Source organism: Thalassophryne amazonica, chromosome 12, assembly GCF_902500255.1.
Source record: "Thalassophryne amazonica chromosome 12, fThaAma1.1, whole genome shotgun sequence".
Taxonomy (NCBI): domain Eukaryota; kingdom Metazoa; phylum Chordata; class Actinopteri; order Batrachoidiformes; family Batrachoididae; genus Thalassophryne; species Thalassophryne amazonica.
The window spans coordinates 87,397,187-87,415,799 of NC_047114.1; the positions used below are offsets into that span (position 1 = coordinate 87,397,187).

General features: G+C 42.4%; 1 protein-coding gene across 1 annotated transcript; it reads left to right on the forward strand.

Moving 5' to 3' along the window:
• Positions 1-2,476: 2,476 nt before the first annotated feature.
• cdc20 (cell division cycle 20 homolog) lies at positions 2,477-16,298 on the forward strand. Its single transcript, XM_034183718.1, has 13 exons — positions 2,477-2,667; positions 2,830-3,109; positions 3,198-5,141; positions 5,395-5,587; positions 5,687-5,829; positions 8,669-8,765; positions 8,838-8,963; positions 9,437-9,633; positions 14,907-15,001; positions 15,105-15,342; positions 15,420-15,545; positions 15,682-15,799; positions 15,879-16,298. Exons 4-13 carry the CDS (start codon positions 5,407-5,409, stop codon positions 16,055-16,057), a joined length of 1,500 nt encoding a protein of 499 aa, XP_034039609.1. The 5' UTR covers positions 2,477-2,667; positions 2,830-3,109; positions 3,198-5,141; positions 5,395-5,406; the 3' UTR covers positions 16,058-16,298.
• Positions 16,299-18,613: the final 2,315 nt, after the last annotated feature.

Sequence of the window (18,613 nt, forward strand, 5' to 3'; positions counted from 1 at the left end):
ATTGGGCTATACATTTCAGTCAATTTGTCCACAAAAATGTTTATATTTGATTTTTGTATTATATTTATATAATTTCAAGATACTGTTAGGTTAGCAACCAGATGTTTCACAACAAAATCTGTGTTGTGTGTTGGGGGGTTTGGCTGGACATTTGGGTGCTGTTTTCTTTTCTTTGCTCTCCAGGTGGTATGCAAACTGTTTTTTTCTGTGAAGGTGCTGGCGGAAGAGTCCTTCACCCTCATCAGAACTATTGGCTGCACCTGTGGAGGATGTTCACGTGCAGGCCTAACAACTTGCAGCACCTGTGGATGATGCTCACGTGCAGACTTAAAGACTTTCAGCTGAAGCAGATAATGAGATGGCGTTCTGCATTTAAGCCATGAGTGATTTGAGCAGAATTGCCGGGAACTCGACCTTGTGACATTCGGTTGTGAGACGCTGAGGACTGCGCCAGGGTTTGACACATCGTGCCTGTGAAGGAGGACGGGTGAGGGACACATGCTGTCAGCACACATCAGAGGTGATTATCGTCCGAATAATCGTTAATAGTAATTTGGCATTTTGTTACGCAGTATATTTGAACATTGATGAGAATTGTGCAGTTTGCTTCTCACTGCCGTGGCGTACGGATTGATGATCCTCCACCTGTTGTGAGAAGCTGCTCATTTACATAAGGCTTAAATTCAGACCTGAATGTGTTGCTGATAGTGTGTGCCTCTGAAGGATATTTGTTGTAGCTCTGTTGACTTACCTCACCTTTTCCGTCCTTCACAGAGTCAGTTTGTCGTGTTCGGCGGTGAATCTGAGTCCAGAAGTGCCGGGCTTTGATCCATTTGGGTGCTGGAGAGCGCGCCGTCCTTCACCTTGCCAAGACAGCTGACTATTTATGTTGTACACGAATTATTGCACGAGGGGGAATAAATTTGTTTCTTGGAACCACTTTCTGGTTATTTAGCGCTGGGCCATTGTCAGATGCTGGTTCGGTTCTCTGACCCGCGTCAGCACATAACAATCTGGGACAAAATGCCCTTAGATTTGCTGAATGGACAATTATTATTATTGTTGCTGACGTTGCTGTTCTCAGATTTTTAATACCACTCTTATATTCTGTGATGTTATGGTGAGTCTTTCAGTCGTCACTTAATGGTATAGTCCTCTGCCATCTCTAATTTTGCACAAAATTTACTTTCTGTTGAAAACTACAGCTGTAGATTACAGCTCTTACAGACAACACGAAGGAGGATGCAGATGACCAAGGTTCAAATTTTACTCTGCGTTTGGAGGAATCTCAAAATTTCCATCTTCTAACAGCTAATATACAAAGTAGACTCTAATAAATGTAATAGAATAGACGTTTATTGTCCTATACACAGAAAAACACAGTTTAGCTATAAAATGAAAATCTTACTTGCACATCTCTCGTAAATAATAAATAGAACGCAATGCTAAAATACCCTTGGCTGTATGAGCATGTAATCAATAAAAAAGTGTGTAGAAAGAATGTGACCTTTTGACCCCTTGGAATAGGTCGAGGTTAGTAGGGTGTCTCATTTTTTGCAAAAGTTCTCAGATCTTGCTGTTCATTAAACCAATTTGTCTCCCATGTGAACTGATGAAACAGTAAAATTTTCAGCAAAATCGGACAAGGCTTGACCCCCCCCCCCCGCCATCTTTCTTGCATCAGTGTATTTTGCTGCGAAACGCCCATTTTCACATTAAAAAAAAAAAGTTTAAAAAATTCAACAGAAAACACTTATCTGAACAGAAACTATTACTGTGGTTTTTGGGGTTGCTGGTTTCATTTATGATGGTTACTTAGTCCATTTGTGTGAGGTTGACATCAAGTTCTATCGATTTCATAGAAAAATATACACACATTTCACAATTTTATCTTATAAAAATCTTACTCAAGCTAGATACTTTTTTCTAAGGTTACATTAACACATTTCCAACTAAGAAAGATTGAATAGTTGAGGGTTTTAACCACAGAGGTCACTGCAATGCTTTTGAGACAATTAATCAGTGCTGCTCCTAGCAGAGAAGCTTGAATCTTCGACTGGACTGGGTTGCTTGACGCGAGGACGTTTCGCTTCAAATCGCAGAAGCTTCCTCAGCTAAAATTCTTGCTCTGGTGGTCTGTCTTCTGTCTTGACTCTTGTAGAGAAGAATGATCAAGAAGTCACAAAAGCTGGAGTTTTAAACCTAACCAGACCCCTCCTACCGAGAGGCAGACTGCTATAGGCTAGTGACTAAACAGTAGCTCTAATTAGCACCTATTGTGCTCTAGTTAGCACCCTCCTAATGACAGGGCAGCAGTCCCTCCTAATGATGGACGGACCCTCTCCTGATGGCTCCCTTGATGACGTGAATGACTCATTACCATGAACAAAAGACTGAAACTGCTTTGCCCTGAGTACCCCCATTGTAAACAGGGGATAAAGCGTGTCTCAGACCCCCTCCCCGGTTAAGGCTGGGTTTCAAACGTTTCACAAAGAATGCCTCCTTGACCCCTCTCTCAAACCATTTCTTCTCTCTGGCTAATATTTTAACTTCCTTGTCGTTAGACGTGTGGTTAGTGTCTTTAAGGTGGAGATGAACTGAGCTCTGAGCTCCTAGTGGTCAAGATGCGTGGTTGTGGTGGTTAGATCTTCTGGTCAACTTCCTTCAGTGAGTGCTTTTTTTCATGGTCTTTTAAAACTACCATACAATATACCTACATGTTTTGTTTAAGTTAAACTTATCCATAAGTGTCATTAAAAAGGAATATGTAATGTTTTGTGGAAATATAGATGTGAGCACAATTAATATAAAGTAAAATGTATATTTCAGATAGGTAGAGGTACTGTGACAGACCCATCCAAGGGGAATGAAAAGAAAGACTAAGAGTAGTTCTGACAGACAGAAACATGCAGGAGGACCATTCAAGAGGAGGGGAAGCTCAGCAGAGGAGTGGGAGGATGTTGTTGGCCCGTCCATGGCTGCAATGCCTACCCACCAGCTTCCAACTATCAGAACCATATTGCAACGCTACCCTGGTTCCTGGAGTCCAGACTACCAGCCCCTGGTCCACGACTGGACCTACAGCTGTGGCAAGACGTGTCTCAATGAGGTATGGTTTTCAGACACTGAACAAAAGTCTCATTTTACACGATTGATTTTGGCAGAAGTAAGAGACAGACATTGTTCTGTACTTTCAGACTGTGGATACTCCTGTGGCCAAGGTTGTCAAGAAGTCCATCCAGAGACATCTGTGGTATCTGACAGAGCCACTCGTTGTTCTGGGCCTCTTTGATAGCCATCTTAGAAGTCACACGAAAGCTGCCATGGCTGTTCAGCTCCAGACTTCCTTGAAGCCACCATAGTCTACACCCCTGGAAAGCCGACCTTCCCACGTACAGCTGTGCTTCAAGGGGATACCAGCCTTACCTCCCTGGTGGGACCACATTCCTGGCTGCTATTCGACCTGCTGGGTGAGACTGGGCACTGGCTGGCCTTGCCCCCTGGCCAGTGGGATGAGAATGATGATTTTGTGAGAATGAAATCAATTGTGTGTAACATTTCTGTCGTGAATGATACTGCTGAACGGATCATCAACGACATTCAGGACGTTGCAAATGTATCAAAGATGAATCACACAGAGAGGAGGCTGTGCTGGTAATAGAATCTCGGAATGTCCCAACCTTCACAAAAAGTAAGATGGATGAAGGACTGTGAACTATGACTGTGTAACTATGTCAGGCTATTATGTTGTTTTATGTCAAGCATTATCATATATGTTGTATATTTTGCTGCTGTTAACAAAAAGATGTTAACAAAAAGATGTGTGACCTCATAATATTGTAACAAATTAAATATATATTGCCTACCTTACTTTGGTATTGTTTCATAGTTACCATCTGTCTTTAGAAACATATTTCACACATGGTTTTGATGATGAAAATGGAAAAAAAATCATTTAATTTCCATATAAATTGACTAAATAACCATCATAAATGAAACCAGCACCCCCAAAAACCATAGTTAGGTAGTTTGTGTTCAGATAATAGTGTTTTCTGTTGAACTCTTTAATGTTTTCTATGCGAAAGTGGACATTTCGCAGCAAAATACACTGATGCATGGAAGATGGGTCAAGCCTTGTCCAATTTTGTTTCATTAGTTCACATGGGAGACAAATTAGTTTAAAGAGCAGGAAGATCTGAGAACTTTTGCAAAAAATGAGACACCCTAAAGGTTAGCCATCTTTGAACTTGTCCAACCCTTACTGACCTTACCAGCCCCTAGAGCAAAAACACAGAGGGAAAAACTCCCTCTGATGGTTTGAGGAAGAAACCTCAAGCAGACAAAGGGGTGACGCTCTGCTTGGGCCATGCTACCGACACAATAGACAATACAGGAAATTTTGGAAGTCCATGTCGGTTCACAGAGCGGAAGGCATGCAGAAGAAGACACCACCCCCATCTTTGGATGGAGCCGCACCTCAAACAGGGAGAAAAAACAATCAGGAAGCAGAAAGACAACAAATACAGTATAATTTGTCAGCATTTAGCAACAAGAAAAACAGAAGAAATACTAAGGTTTTTACTAAGAATTTTGCCTGGCATGCCAAACTTCCTCAGTCTTCTCAGGAAGTATTGTCGTTGTTGAGACTTCCTGATGATACACTGAGTGTTGTGGGTCCAGGTGAGCTCATCACTAATGTGGACACCTAAGAATTTGAAGGTTTTCAACTTCTCCACCTCATTCTCACCTATGCAGAGTGGTGCATATGCATGGATCACAATCATCTGAACAAACCCGACATAACTGAGCATTTTTAAGTGAATGCGTTACACATGAATAAAAAAAAAAGTTTGTAGGAGAATTATCTACTTTGTCCTGATGAATCTAACTTTTTCTTTTCTTTTTTCCACCACACGTAACACCAACCACTGTAGTAACGCTCTTTGGCCAATAGATGGCGAAATACTTTCCAGGAGCTCCCGTTACCACAGTGATCACAAGAGTCAAACGGCGCTGTTTGAACGAACCAATCACAACAGCGGTTCTGGCATTTAAACCGGCTGTCGTCATTGTCGCCCAATTCGAAAACGGAGGCGCTGAGAGTCAAAGAAAAGCTGAAAGTGCTCCGGTTTCTGGAGAAGGTGAGATTTTTTTTTTTTTTTTTTTTTTTTGTCTTTAGATTAGAAAACACAGTTCCTTAAAAATTCAGTTAGTGAGCGGGTTTTGAGTTGGTACAGCTGGCTTTTTCGCTGACGGTTGTGCTACTATCTATGCTAACTGGTTGTGGTTTCTACTGTTGTTAGCTGGTAGTATTAGCCTAACAATAGTTTAGCATTTCTTTAAAATAGCCCTGATCTTGTAATTTTTTTAATTATTATTATTTTTGTAATCTAGGTCGTGGTGAAAATGGCACAGTTTGGTTTTGAGAATGACATCCACAGCATTTTGAAGCTGGATATGCCCATCACAAACGCTCCCATGGCGAGGTGGCAGAGAAAGGCCAGCTCGTCCAACGTGTCCGCTTTATCGCCTGGAAAATCTACCAATGTGTCTGTGAATTCATCAAAAACACCCAGTAGAACACCAGGTAAATACCTCAGCCTCCAGCAGCGCTACAAGACAGAGCTGTGTGCAAATGTTAACACGAGGTGTGTGTGTGTGTGTCTTTTTTTTTTTTTTTTTAAAGGCAAAAATAAAAAGCCAACTCCTTCCAAAGTTGGAGGTGATCGCTTCATCCCCACCAGAAACAGCAAACAGATGGACGTGGCAACTTTCCTGCTCACTAAGGAGAATGAACCCATGGACACAAATGATCCAGCAGGAACATCAGTGAGTCTATAATAATGTTTGAGGCAGTGGCTGGTTTTTTACTGTGGTGTTCTGAACAGACCCTGTCCCGCATATAACCAGCCGTGTGTGTAAGAGCATGCATGCTGATGCACGCAGTGTATGTCTGCCTGGTACTCAATACTTTCTCTGCTGGTAAAGTACACTGTTTACTTGAATATTGACAATGTCAACATAAATGTTGAGAGTTTTGGAGGCTTTTGTGGAAAATGTTGCCAATATTCAGGTAAACTGGATACTTCAACAGGGGTTGGCAAGTGGCTAAAGTCTGCTTGGTTCCACAGAAGAAAGTTCCTGGTTTAAGACTACCCCTGCCCATTTGCCATCTAATCTGGAGTTGCTGCATCAGGAAGGGCATTCAGTGTTTTAAAAAAACAAAAACAAAACAGATGTGCACATTCACCTCTGGTGTGCTTTGGTGACCCTGAGTGAAATAAGGGAGAAGCTGAAGGGACTTGGTTACTTCAAGAGCACCGGTGGAAAGCATATACCCTGTGTGTTGACGTACATATCACGTGGGGAAAAACTCAACTTTAATTGTCTACCGGTATTATGGTCTGTCAAAGCTACACATAAGCCCCTTTCACACCGGGGCTGCTTCGAGTTGCTTCATGTAGCGTCATGACAACGCAGGAATGTCTGCGTCAGGTGTGCGCAGCAGGGGGGGTAGAAAGGAGGTGAGGTCACAGCCTGCAGGTCCTCTACACAGAGAAATCAGTGTGCACAGTTTGGCTGCAGCCAGACTGTGCACTCTGATTTCTCCTAGTTTGTGTTGTGCTGAGCTGCAGGTCTGCGCTCTGACTTCTGTTATAGTTTATATATATATTTTTTTTCCCCTTCTATAACCGTGAGCTGGGTGCGCGCGCATGCCAACGAACAGTCTGTGTAAATGTGGAGATGTCCTGTCTGTGAGCAGAACTTGTCCTTTAACACAACTATGAGAGTTTGAGGGGAGAGCGAGGAGCTGCAGCAGCCAGTGTTTTTTTTGTCTTTTTTAATCGTTCACGTGTGCGCAAACGAACCATCTGTAAGTGGACTGGCGATGTCTGGACTTCTTACTGGATGTGGACATGTCCTGTCTCTGGCAATCAGTCTGTGAGCAGGTCTTTTATGAACTTTATTTACTCAGTTGTGAGAGAAGAGTTAGTAGCTGCAGCAGCTATCAGGCTGCAATCAGCCTTTTTTTTTTTTGTTTCTCTCTGTGCTCTTTTTGAGCATGTAGTTTTACTGCATTGTGTAAATGGTATAAAAACAGTCCTACCCGATTTATACTTTGGGAACAATGGAACGCAGCAGGAATCATAAATTGGTGTTGGGTAACATTGTATTGTGAGGGTGTGGCTTCCAGTCATGTTCCAGTACTGTCACATTGCTCTGACTTGCACTGAAACCACTTAATTTTTGCGTCCTATGCTCGACGCAGTAAAAAAAATGTTGAATTTTTGGCATCCAATTCGCTTCGTCCTTTGCGTTCCTCGCGCTCTTCTGGCGTTGAGCTACATTGTCTCGGCACTGGGTTGCTTCCACGTGGCGTTGTCATGAAGCAACTCAAAGTGGGCCCGGTGTGGGATGCGCATAACTGGTACTCATCATGCTCGTGTGTGATTAAAAAAAAAAAAAAAAAATCATTGATGCACGCAGAGGGAAACACTTTTCCTACAATTTGTCATTGCTTTCTTCCTATGATGTGCTTCCCTTGTGTTTTCTGCTGCGCATCTTTTATTTTTAGCATGTACAAGCACCATGAGTACCAGTTATGTGCATGCCTACTCATCACCCGTGGCTATCTGTTAGCTTTTTGCAAGTGTATTTGAATTAGTGTGAAACTGCTTCTGCAAAGGCTTGAAAATCCATGACTGAGTGATGTGTCGTACGGGACATCTTTTAAAAGCCAATTATACAATAATTAACTAAGGCTACGTCAAATGAATAGTTATTGGCCAGAGTTAGAGAATCTGTAATTGTAAGCTTTGGTCTTGAAAAATGAGATATAGGTGGGGTTTTTTTTAAGAATAAACTTGCACATTCAGTATGACTGTAGGGGTAGCAACTGCCAAATGAGGGTGGGTAGACAGTAGAACATGTACGGCATAAACAAATCTTAATGGAAGCTTGCGACACTGACTGAAAATGGAATATGTACGTTAAACCCCTTGAGTTGAAATCTGCACTTTTTACCCTTACTATTGTCAGTGAATCTGAACTAATGAAATGTGGGAGGGGTCTCAGTCAGACTTATGCAAAATCAAACCAATAGTTGCCATTGTGTAGTCACTCCTGGCTATAGAAACTTTGATAAGTTTGTGTTGTAAGATTCTTCTTGGATGCTGGAAAGTGCTCTAGAATTTGGTGTCTTGAACATCATTTTCTATATTCACTTACTCCAATCAAGGGTCACAGAAAGGACCAGACAGGAAGTGATCCCACAGTCTTCTTGCTGTGCTGTGAGGCGACGGTACTAAGCCACCTTGCTGCCCACTTTGAAAATCATGGTACTTTTACACCTGTTCATCCCCCTTCTAACTTTTAAAGAGAACCTATGTACAGGTGAACGCCGTTAACTTGTGTTTCGGCTTTGTTTTGCAGACACCAGAAATTCAGACTACTGTGTGTTTGGTCAACCCCATTAACTCGCTGTTTGATTTGTGTGTTTGTTTTTTTTTTTTTTGTGGACACCAGTGTGTGTACCTGTTAAAAAAAAAAAAAAAACACTAAGGTTTGAGAGAGTTGGGTGTTGGTAGAGGAATATGCACTGGCTGAGTGTGCTGTTGTTCAGTGTCCAACATTGTGATGAGTTTTACTTATCAGAGTTGTTTGTTAGGAAACCCAGAAGGCTTGGTCTGTGTCATTGAACGGTTACAACGTTGAAGATGCAAAGATCCTCCACTTAGGAGGGAAGCCACTGAATGCTCCAGAAGGTAGCGCAGTTCTCATTGCAACATTGTCCACAGCAAAATATTTGCTAAATGACTGACTTTTTGGTCTTTCAGGATACCAGAACAACTTGAAAGTCCTCTACAGCCAAGTGACGACTCCTGTTTCTGTCAAAAAGACAAGATACATCTCTATGGTTCCTGACCGAATCTTGGATGCACCTGAACTCCGGAATGACTTCTGTGGGTGAAATATGTAGTTTTAAAAATTGGGCATCTGGTATTGTTCATGTAGATCTTTAAAAGAAGAAACTTTATCATGAAATGACCTATCAAGGCTTGGTGCACCTTTCATTTCCTGTTGCATGGGGCATGAATGAAATTAAACTTCTATCTCAACTTTGCATCAGTTCTAGAGAATGTCAAGAAAATTCCTGTAAGTTTTTTTTTTTTTTTTTTTTTTTTTTTTGTATAACTAGCTTGACTGATTATTAAAGCAGATTGACAGACTATTTAATAGCAAGTTCTGTTGCAGAAATTGGTTCTTAAGTTGCTACTGCAGCTTTCACAATTGTCTTGCACATCCAGGTCACCTATGTTTACTCTAATCAATTGATCAGAGGTTTCCTGCCGGTGATCTGATAATTAGGTTTGGTTGTTTCCCATGTGACCTTCCTGTGCACTTGGTAACCATGTCTCTGGTTCTGTTCTTGTAGATTTGAATCTCTTGGACTGGAGCAGCAGAAACGTTCTAGCTGTGGCACTTCACAACGGCGTGTACCTGTGGGATGCCACGCAAGGAGACGTCACGCTGCTCATGAAGCTGGACCAGGAGACGGACTATGTGTGCTCTGTGTCCTGGACCAAAGAGGGAGGCTACCTGGCTATCGGCACCAGTGACTGCAAAGTTCAGGTTGATATGCTGCTAAAGACTCTGACTTTTTTTTTTGTGTGTCGTAGTAACAAAACATTACCTCATGTTTCCCTTTAGGAGGTAGAAATGGCATGCAAATTTCTCTACAATAGTTATTTTGTAAAATCTTTCTGAACACAAGTTCATGTGTACAGAAGCGTATTGCATTTACTGGATTAAAAAAGACCGCTGATCTCATAATTATGAGAAGATTAGGTGTCTAAATTGTTTTATGTATATACTTCCAGTCCCTCAGTAAATAAGCAGGCTGAGATCAGCTGATAACATACAGCAATTAAACAGTGTGGATTTCCCCTGAAGTGCTCCCAGATGAGTGTCCAGGGAGGCGCATGGGGCGTCTTCCAGTTTTCACTCACACAGCCCCACTGAGCAACAAAGAGGGGCTCACTCTCAGCTGGGCGCATGCCAGTCTGTGGGCCCCGTGCCCCGCCTCGCTGGAGGAGTTTCATTCATCCAGGAATAGTTTAAGGGGCAGTCCACACTTTGAGTGCGCTGTGGTGTGTGTGATCACAGCGCAGTGTCAGAGGTTAGAAGTTGGCCGATTTTCAATTATGACTCGGATTTACTGAGGGACTGGAAGTACAGAAGCACATTGTACAGAAGCGATTACACACAATAAATTGAAATAAAAAATAGCTTGATCTTGTCATTAAATGCAATACGCTTCCATACATGTCTAAGTCACACAAAGGAAATGCATGTTATTTGGAAATGATTCAAATGTCAAAACTGGTGCTAAGTTTTGGACTTCAGTCTCAAAGTTTTCACCAAGCAGCAACACTAATGCCTGTATCTTGACCCCATCCTGGAAGTGCAGTTTCTTGACTGGCCACTTGAGGCTGGTTCCAAAAGGCAGCACATTCCCATAGTACCCAACAACCAGCCCTGAATTGGGCTAGATACTATCCTCTCCTAGCCTGTGATTGGTTGGTGGCCGAGACACGGACAGCCTCATGCTGATGTGGTGCAAGTGCTGCTCTCCTATTGGTCCTTTAGGAGTGGCAAATCTCACTCTAAAATGGAGGCCAGTACCAGCTTAATTCATAGCTGGGCCGGTTGTCGGGCTAATTTCCATAGAAGCCTGTCTTTAAAACGTTTAACTCAAGAAATAAACCAGTTTGCACACTGGTACAAAAACTTTTGGTCTCTATAGCTGGTTTTGTCCTCTGACAACTATATGGGAGTTTTTTTTTTTTTTCACCATGGTCCACCCCTATATGCATGAAGTTCATGACTAGATGTGAGACCAGGGGTCACAAACCCTGCTCCTTTGAGATTGCTCCCCTTATAGATTTTCCTTATGTAACAGCTGCCAAGTCTGTTTCCTACCTCTTGACTGGCTGAGCACATGATTTTGTTAAATTTCAGGAGTTGGCGTGAGTTAAAAAGCTAAAGTATTGCAGGGTTTTCCACCCCTGCATTAGCTGGTATTCTGAGGAGGCTCCTTGGGTACTTTTGAGAGAGGAGGAATCATGTGTGTATTGAGAGGAAATGTCAGGTATAACACTCTGGCCATGTAGCATGTTCCTGTGCATGCGTGGGCATCTCGGGGTGGAGCGTCCCATGAGCTGGAAAAAGACCCAGGCCATATAGTCCAAGAGCCAGGGGCCATTTAATTGCATAGAATGACAGGTTGTTTAATGGGTTTTTTTTTTTTAAGGAGGAACCAAGGCACATTCAAAACTGGACTGCTTGCGTGTCCCAGCCAGGGTGTATAATGGGGTAGGGCAAATTAAAATCTCTATCTCCATAAGTATTAGGGCTCAAAGTTCTATACACCAAAATGTTTGGTTTAATGTAGTCTTTTATTCAAAATACAGTATTTGTAATTTGACCTACTTTGGGGGTCAGTAGGTCACCTGGCAGTCAGCCCAAAATTTTCACTCATTTTGTTTTGAACCAATCTCTATGTGGAAGCATCAAAACTTTCACCCATAATGGATGTCTTTAGAAAGATGAGACATTAGGGCAGTTTTTAAAAAATGACTTGAGCAATTTTATTTAATGTAGACCAAATCCCATTGCATGAAATCAACTGCCTTTTAAGCAGTTATTCCAATTGGAGTGCATTAATCACACAATTTGCTACCAGGTGGCTCCACTGCATTAAGGCTAATCTCCAGTCTCAAAGGGAGAACATTTGCATGTGAATGAAGATGTCCCTTGAAACAAAGATGATGAAATGACCTAATTTTTTCAGTATATTGTTAGAGTGGATATAGTTTTCCAACTGAGGTAAGTGTACTTAGTGTTTTCACAAAAGTATAATGCAAATAAAGATTGGCATCAGCCAAAGTGAAAGTAGCTGCACTTACACTAGGCCTACATGCAAGGTTCTGGTTTATGTATATTGACCATGTCGACCTAGTCTTGACAGGGCATGCCAAACGAATGACGTCACGCTTTTCATATATGCACTTGGCAGAATCTGTCCTCCGTTCTTTGCAGTGCACCGTCCGAACTGTGTGTGATGGATGACAAGATATCGTATGGAGCTAACCCATCCTGGTATCTGTCAGATTCTTGATGCTGCAGCCCTCTCCATTCGCCGTACATCGAAGTCCTTGTCAAGAAGTGCCATTGACCTAACATTGGAACAAACCGTAGACAAGGATGCCATATCAAGGCAAGGTGGTATTGCAGTCTTAACACAGACTGTTAATGCAAGGAAAAGATGGACAGTTACAAGGTCGTTTCATGGCGCTGTGGTGAGCTGTTTATTAGAAATGGCAGGGTTCTCTCCTCCTGAAGTGGCTAGTGAACTTAAGCCATCAAGAATTAAAAAAGGACAGTGACAGTCTTCAGGCCATTATCAAAGAAACTGAAGGGACATTGAACCCTTTCGTTCCCAGTGATAACCTATACTGTCTTCAACCGGAAAGGCTGTCTCAGATTCAGCGAAGGATGATCATCTGCAAGAAAAAGGCAACCAGTGGCACCAGACATTTGTGTCTGAGTGTAAAGAAAACCCAGACAGATTTGAGACAGCCAAAAAGTGAAGAACTTTGCTCAGGATGCAGTAAAAATGAAAGTACTGGCCAAGGAAATCAAGTGTACAAGAGACCTATTTGGAGGACTACTTTACCTAGCTGTCACACAGAACATTGATTTAGGGTTAGTCTTGTCATACCCTGACACCTGTTCCTTTGTCACATTACAGGAGATATGAATAAGAGTACCTTAATGGACAAACTTGAAGCACTGGGGACAAACACTGAAGAGCCAGCAGCAGTAGATGTGTACCTCATTGATGCTATGTTCTTCTTGTGTACCCTTCCCAATTTGCCATCAATCAAAGACCAAGAGCATGACAGCTGTGGCCATTCCATGCATTCCTATAAGATCACAGGACCTTTGCAAAGATGACCAGCTGACTTCAGTGCTGCTTTGCTCTCTCCAGTATTCAAATGTGAACTTTTGTCTTTAAAGATGAGTGGTTAGCTTCCAGATATGCATCTATACTAGATGGGTACAGCTTGTACTTCGCCATTGGTCAGGAATGTTTCCTGTACACTACTGTTGCTGGAGATGTCTGACTTGCAAAATAGCCATGAGGAGGCAGATACAAGAATCATCTTTCATGCCAACTTTGTTGCAGAGCTTACAGAAGACCCAGCACCAACTGTTGTGATACGTAGCAATGACATAAATTGATGGCAAGAAATGAGAAGTGTGTGCACTAGGAAGGGCAGACATAATCGACTTGGATGTTACTGCCACTCTAGAAGAGTGTCTGCAATGTATGGCATGAAAGACATCAGCTGAATCAATGCTAGAGTTCACTTGTTCAAGAAGCTGTATGTCCCCATGAAGCAGGACAAGCCACTTGAGAAAATACGGTCTTCAGAGCCATGCTGCTTACCACCTTGCAGAGCTGTTTTACAGGAAAAGCTTAAACATACCAATTTCGTAGCCTTTATGTGGAATAGTGCTCGAAAGTCACAACCAGTGGAATTTGGTCATGGTTGGAAGGTGGATGTAAACATCAGGTTAGGGATTGTATGGTTTGAATGCCCCCAAATGCCCGATGCCTTGTCACTGCAAGATGTTAAGTCTGACGATGTCGACAATGAGGATGATAACGAAGATGAAATGTTGATGCAAAATGCATCTTCAGAGGAAGAATATGACTAGGATACCAGACTATGTTAAAGGTGAACTCCACACGGCAGTACTATATGCATTACCTGGCAACTTTGTTGTGTAAAGTCTGGGATATTGCTAGGGGCTTTTATAGCCAAACTAGAAGTACAATGTTAAGAAAAAAAACAAGTTAATTGGTGGTGTATGGGTAACACCAGACTTCAGATGTGTACTTCAGATGTGAGTTACATTTATAGATCTGGCATTAAGCTTGATCGATCTCTTGATAATGTTTATACATACTTGTATTAGTTGTGAGGCACTTGACCTTGTGACCCGTACCACCAAATATGTTTATTGGCAATAGTCTAATGTCGAAAGGTTGCCTTAAAGACTGAGCTGGTTCTGTTAATGTGAAAACAATGTTGTAATGTATTTTCCATTCTCAATGCATCAGCTTCAAGTTTTCTACGAAACATGTTATAATGTACGGCACAATTACCGTATTTTTGGTGGAAACTAATCTAAATTTCTACCTTGATGTCTGGTCTCTATAAAAAAAAAAAAAAAAAAAAAAAATTTTGTAAATCATGAAACTTCCATACAAAATTTGGGTGAGGATTTTGGGCTGACCATCTCGCAGGTGACCTTTTGAACCCTACTGACCTCCAAAGTAGGTCAGTTTACAAATACTGTATTTTGAATAAGTCTACATTAAAACAAACATTTTGGTGTCTAGAACTTTTTTTAAGCCATAATGCTTATGGAGATATTGAGGTTTTAATTTGCTCTACCGCATTATTTTTCGATAAGTGCGGGAAAATGACAAAAGGGTTAATTCCTACTATACACCCCAGCTGGGACACGCAAGCAGTCCTGTTTCGAATGTGCCTTGGTTCCTCCTTTCAAAAAATACCCATTTAAACAACCGGTCATTCTACGCAATTAAATGGCTCTTGGGCTAATACCCACATCTCACCTGGTTACAGATGGCTAGTTTTGAGAAGTGGGTAAGAACTGGTCATCTGCCTGGGTGATTACCATCCAGGACTGCAGTTCCATAGTGTGATGGGCTTGGTCATGCCTATTTCACCCTTTTGGTCAAATGTGTCAATGTTGTTCAGTCTGGCCAAACCTGGATGAAGTTTGCTGAGTTCACTTTTTTGTAGTTGTGGGATGTGGAAAGCCAGAAGCGTCTGCGCACCATGGCCAGCCACACATCGAGGGTTGGAAGCTTGAGTTGGAACGATCACATTCTTTCCAGGTACTTTCATAAATTGTGGCTGTAGTGTGGACAACCCAGATGCCCTGCATGTACAGTTCCAGTCTTGACATAACTTTTTACAAGTCATCTTTCCACTCTGCAGTGGCTCCAGGTCAGGACACATCCACCATCATGATGTGAGGGTGGCCGACCACCACATTTTCACACTGACCGGCCACTCACAGGAGGTGTGTGGGCTGAAGTGGTCCCCTGATGGGCGCTACCTGGCCAGCGGGGGGAACGACAACATGGTGTACGTGTGGCCTCGCGTGCAGGAAGGTGGCACCAGCAATGACAGCCAGGCAATCCACGGCTGGAGCGACCATCAGGGCGCTGTCAAGGTGATGGAACAAGAGATGAACTGCTGTCAGAACTCTCTACCTGTGAGAATGCAACTTGACCTCATGTGTCATTGTAGGCTTTAGCCTGGTGTCCATGGCAACCAAATGTCCTTGCCTCTGGAGGCGGCACCAGTGATCGTCACATCCGCATCTGGAACGTCAACAGCACTGGCTGCATCGGTTCACTTGACACTCAGTCTCAGGTAACTGCAGTGTTTGCTGGTTATTGCTTCTTAAAGATGTTTTGGTTTTATATCACACAAGATGGCTAGAGACTACAGATTGTACTTCAGTTTGGGGTAGTGGGTTTCATTAAGTCAACCCCCTATGATTTTTCAGATCTCCTCTCTGGTGTTTTCACCAAACTACAAAGAGCTGGTATCTGGTCACGGATACTCTCACAACAGTGTGGTTATCTGGAAGTATCCATCGCTGTCCAAAGTGGCGGCACTTGATGGTGAGAATCACCACGTTTCACATTTTGTGGTTGGCTGCAGGTTTTCTGGTGGTCTAAACGTTTCCTGTGCTTATTTCAGGACACGAGGACAGGGTTCTGAGTCTGGTTCTGAGCCCAGACTGTTCGACTGTGGCGAGTATTGCCGGGGACGAGACGGTGCGTCTGTGGAAAAGCTTTGAGCTGGATCCTGTTAAGAAGAAGGCCAAAGACAGAATGACTCAACCGACCACTAGCGTCATTCATCAGTCAATCCGATGAATATATATATTTTTAAATAGTTAACATGTTCTGCTTGGATCAAAGGTTTGCACCGTTTTTAAAGACCTAAATGGTAACTTACTGCATTCAGATGAACTCTCAAATGTTGGCTTTGGAGCAGCACTAACCATTGTTTATCATGGATCTGGCTCTAAAACAGCAAATATAGTGGCTCAGTATGTAAAGAATCACTTGTTATGCAGACATGTCAATAAAGGTTTTTAATGAGTACAACACAACGCCCACTCTGTTCCTGTTGTCACAACTGAATTTCATCTAAAAAAAAAGTATATTTGAGGCATTGTAACATCAGTTAGTTGACAATATTGAAAAATTCACAAATCTGTCCCACCTGCGCTACTTGTATCGTGGCCAGAGCTCCTGAGTGGGGACAAATATGGTGTAGCTTTGAATGCTGCCAAATTCATCCTGACTCCTTTCAGTTTTGTATAGTGTTCTAATTCTGTGTATTGGTTGTGCAATACAGATTGGTTTGCCTCAAAGCACATTTAACAAAGTGCAAAAGAATAATCTGGGGACTCCCTGTATATGGTCTCTGTACACAAGATTTGGTTTAATGCATGAGATGTGGCTGCACAGTTCTGAATCTTGTCCCAGACATGGCAGATGGCAGATTTTGTATAACGGCACCTTTTCAAGAAACATCCACAGGAAACCAGTGAAACTAATGTAGTCTGCATGTCGTGCTGTAATGTGCTCACAGAAAATGTGGAGCACATGCATAAAGCTCTTGTACAAATGCAGACATGTTTCACAAGTTTTGGATTCTGTCATACATTGACATTTTGCGCTGTTTGAGTCTGAAAACAAGTCCCAGAGTGACTAAATGTGAACACATGACAAAACGTTTGTGGATACACCTAAATACACCTCTGTGTGGGTGGGGCCTGTCTGGTCTGCTTGAGGTTTCTTCCATAAATAGTTTGTCCTTACTGCTGTTGCTTGCTCTGGGGGGAGTGTGGGTAGACCTTACCCTTGTGAAGCTCCTTGGGGTGCCTTATGTGTTGTAAGATTTGATGCCATAAATTTAAATTCCCTGCAGATACATATTTGCTCACCTTCCAATGCAGCTCTCAAAGGATCAATTTTTTTTTCATGTTTTCTAACCAAGTGTGTGGAGGATTCAAAGGTGTTTCCAAGCCATATGATTCAACTCCTTTGTTGTGAAGAGGTTTGAGGGCCAGTGAGCTGTGTTGTCTTGAGGGTAGGGCTTCTCTTGGCTTATTAATTCCAGGGGAGGAGACAGAGGGCGATTTAATAAAAAGGTAAACTTCATGAATAGCATGTATGGAAAGAGTCACCTCCCCGCATTAGGGAAGCCAGGGCCACCTCCTAGAGTCAAGCCTGGAGGAGCTTGCAGGTGAGCACTTGGGACAGGCTCGCAGCCAAGAAGAAAGGGCATGGTGTCACCTCCACATGGGCTTGTCGCTCACAAAGAGAGAAAGTTCCGGTGTAGCTGTTTGGCACATTGGACGTGAGTAAAAGCCAACATAAACTGACCGTTCACAATGGCTGCCTTCTAAACTTCAAATAAGTCGTACCTTCACACAACCCTGCAGAAAGGATTTAGTATGAATTTAGGCACAAAAGTAAAAGGTGGTAGAGTGAAGAATACTCGTAGAGTTAATGCACAGAATGCTCCTACTAGTACATAAACCATTTTCTTAACAGCACTTCCTAAAACTCAAATGTCATACCTCCACACAATCCCACAGAAAGGATTTTGTATGAATTTAGCTGGAAAAGAAAGGGAATATAGCTGAGCAATGTGCACAATGAATGGGGATGATTGTTTCTGCACAGAAATTTGCTATACCTGAGAAATAGTTATATTGTTACATTTCAAAACTGAACAGTCATAACTACACACAACTGTGCAGCTAAAGAACACACTTGTTTTGAAGTTATGCGTCGCAGGTGCAACTGTGCACATCTATGCATGTAAAATAGGACTTGAATATGCAGGATGAAAATCCTTTCAATTTTGAGTTTTAAAGCTACATTGCGTAGGATTTTATGTCCTCTAGTGCTGAGGTTTCAGACAGTATTGATAACAGCTTGGACAGAGGGCTCTAATACAAAGACCCACAACAGTGGAAGGTAAAAGCTGGTTTATTTGTAACAGTTGTAGCAGGTGCTGTCAAAGCACACAGCAGTCTACGTTGAGTCTTAAGATCTGCAGATGATGGACTTGGTCACTACTTGGGTAGAAGCCAGGAACACAGGAGAACAGTCCAACTGGTAACTGGTGTCTTGAAACAGAACTGAAGGACAATCCATAAACACACCACGCAGGGTCAATGTGTGGACGTTTGTAATACCAGTCAACTGGAATAACGCCATGGTCAAAGCAACATTATGAAGTTGCTGGTCATGATTTTGTTCCCCTTCTTTGGGAGGGGATTCATGCTCCCTTGCCTTCTCTTGTGATTAGTAAGATGTCCTCCAGCTCACAAAAATGAGGGTTCTCTAACTTGGTAGCCTGCACTAGCAATCAGTATATATAGAGGTCTGCGAGAAAAGAAACCGACAGTT

What these genes read in the sequence shown, in the direction of transcription:
- cdc20 (XM_034183718.1), top strand. Translation starts at nt 5,407, where the DNA reads ATGGCACAGTTTGGTTTTGAGAATGACATCCACAGCATTTTGAAGCTG. An exon ending in CCAGTGACTGCAAAGTTCAG is followed by an intron (nt 9,634 to 14,906) that starts GTTGATATGCTG and finishes ACTTTTTTGTAG; the next exon opens with TTGTGGGATGTGGAAAGCCA. An exon ending in CACTTGACACTCAGTCTCAG is followed by an intron (nt 15,546 to 15,681) that starts GTAACTGCAGTG and finishes ATGATTTTTCAG; the next exon opens with ATCTCCTCTCTGGTGTTTTC.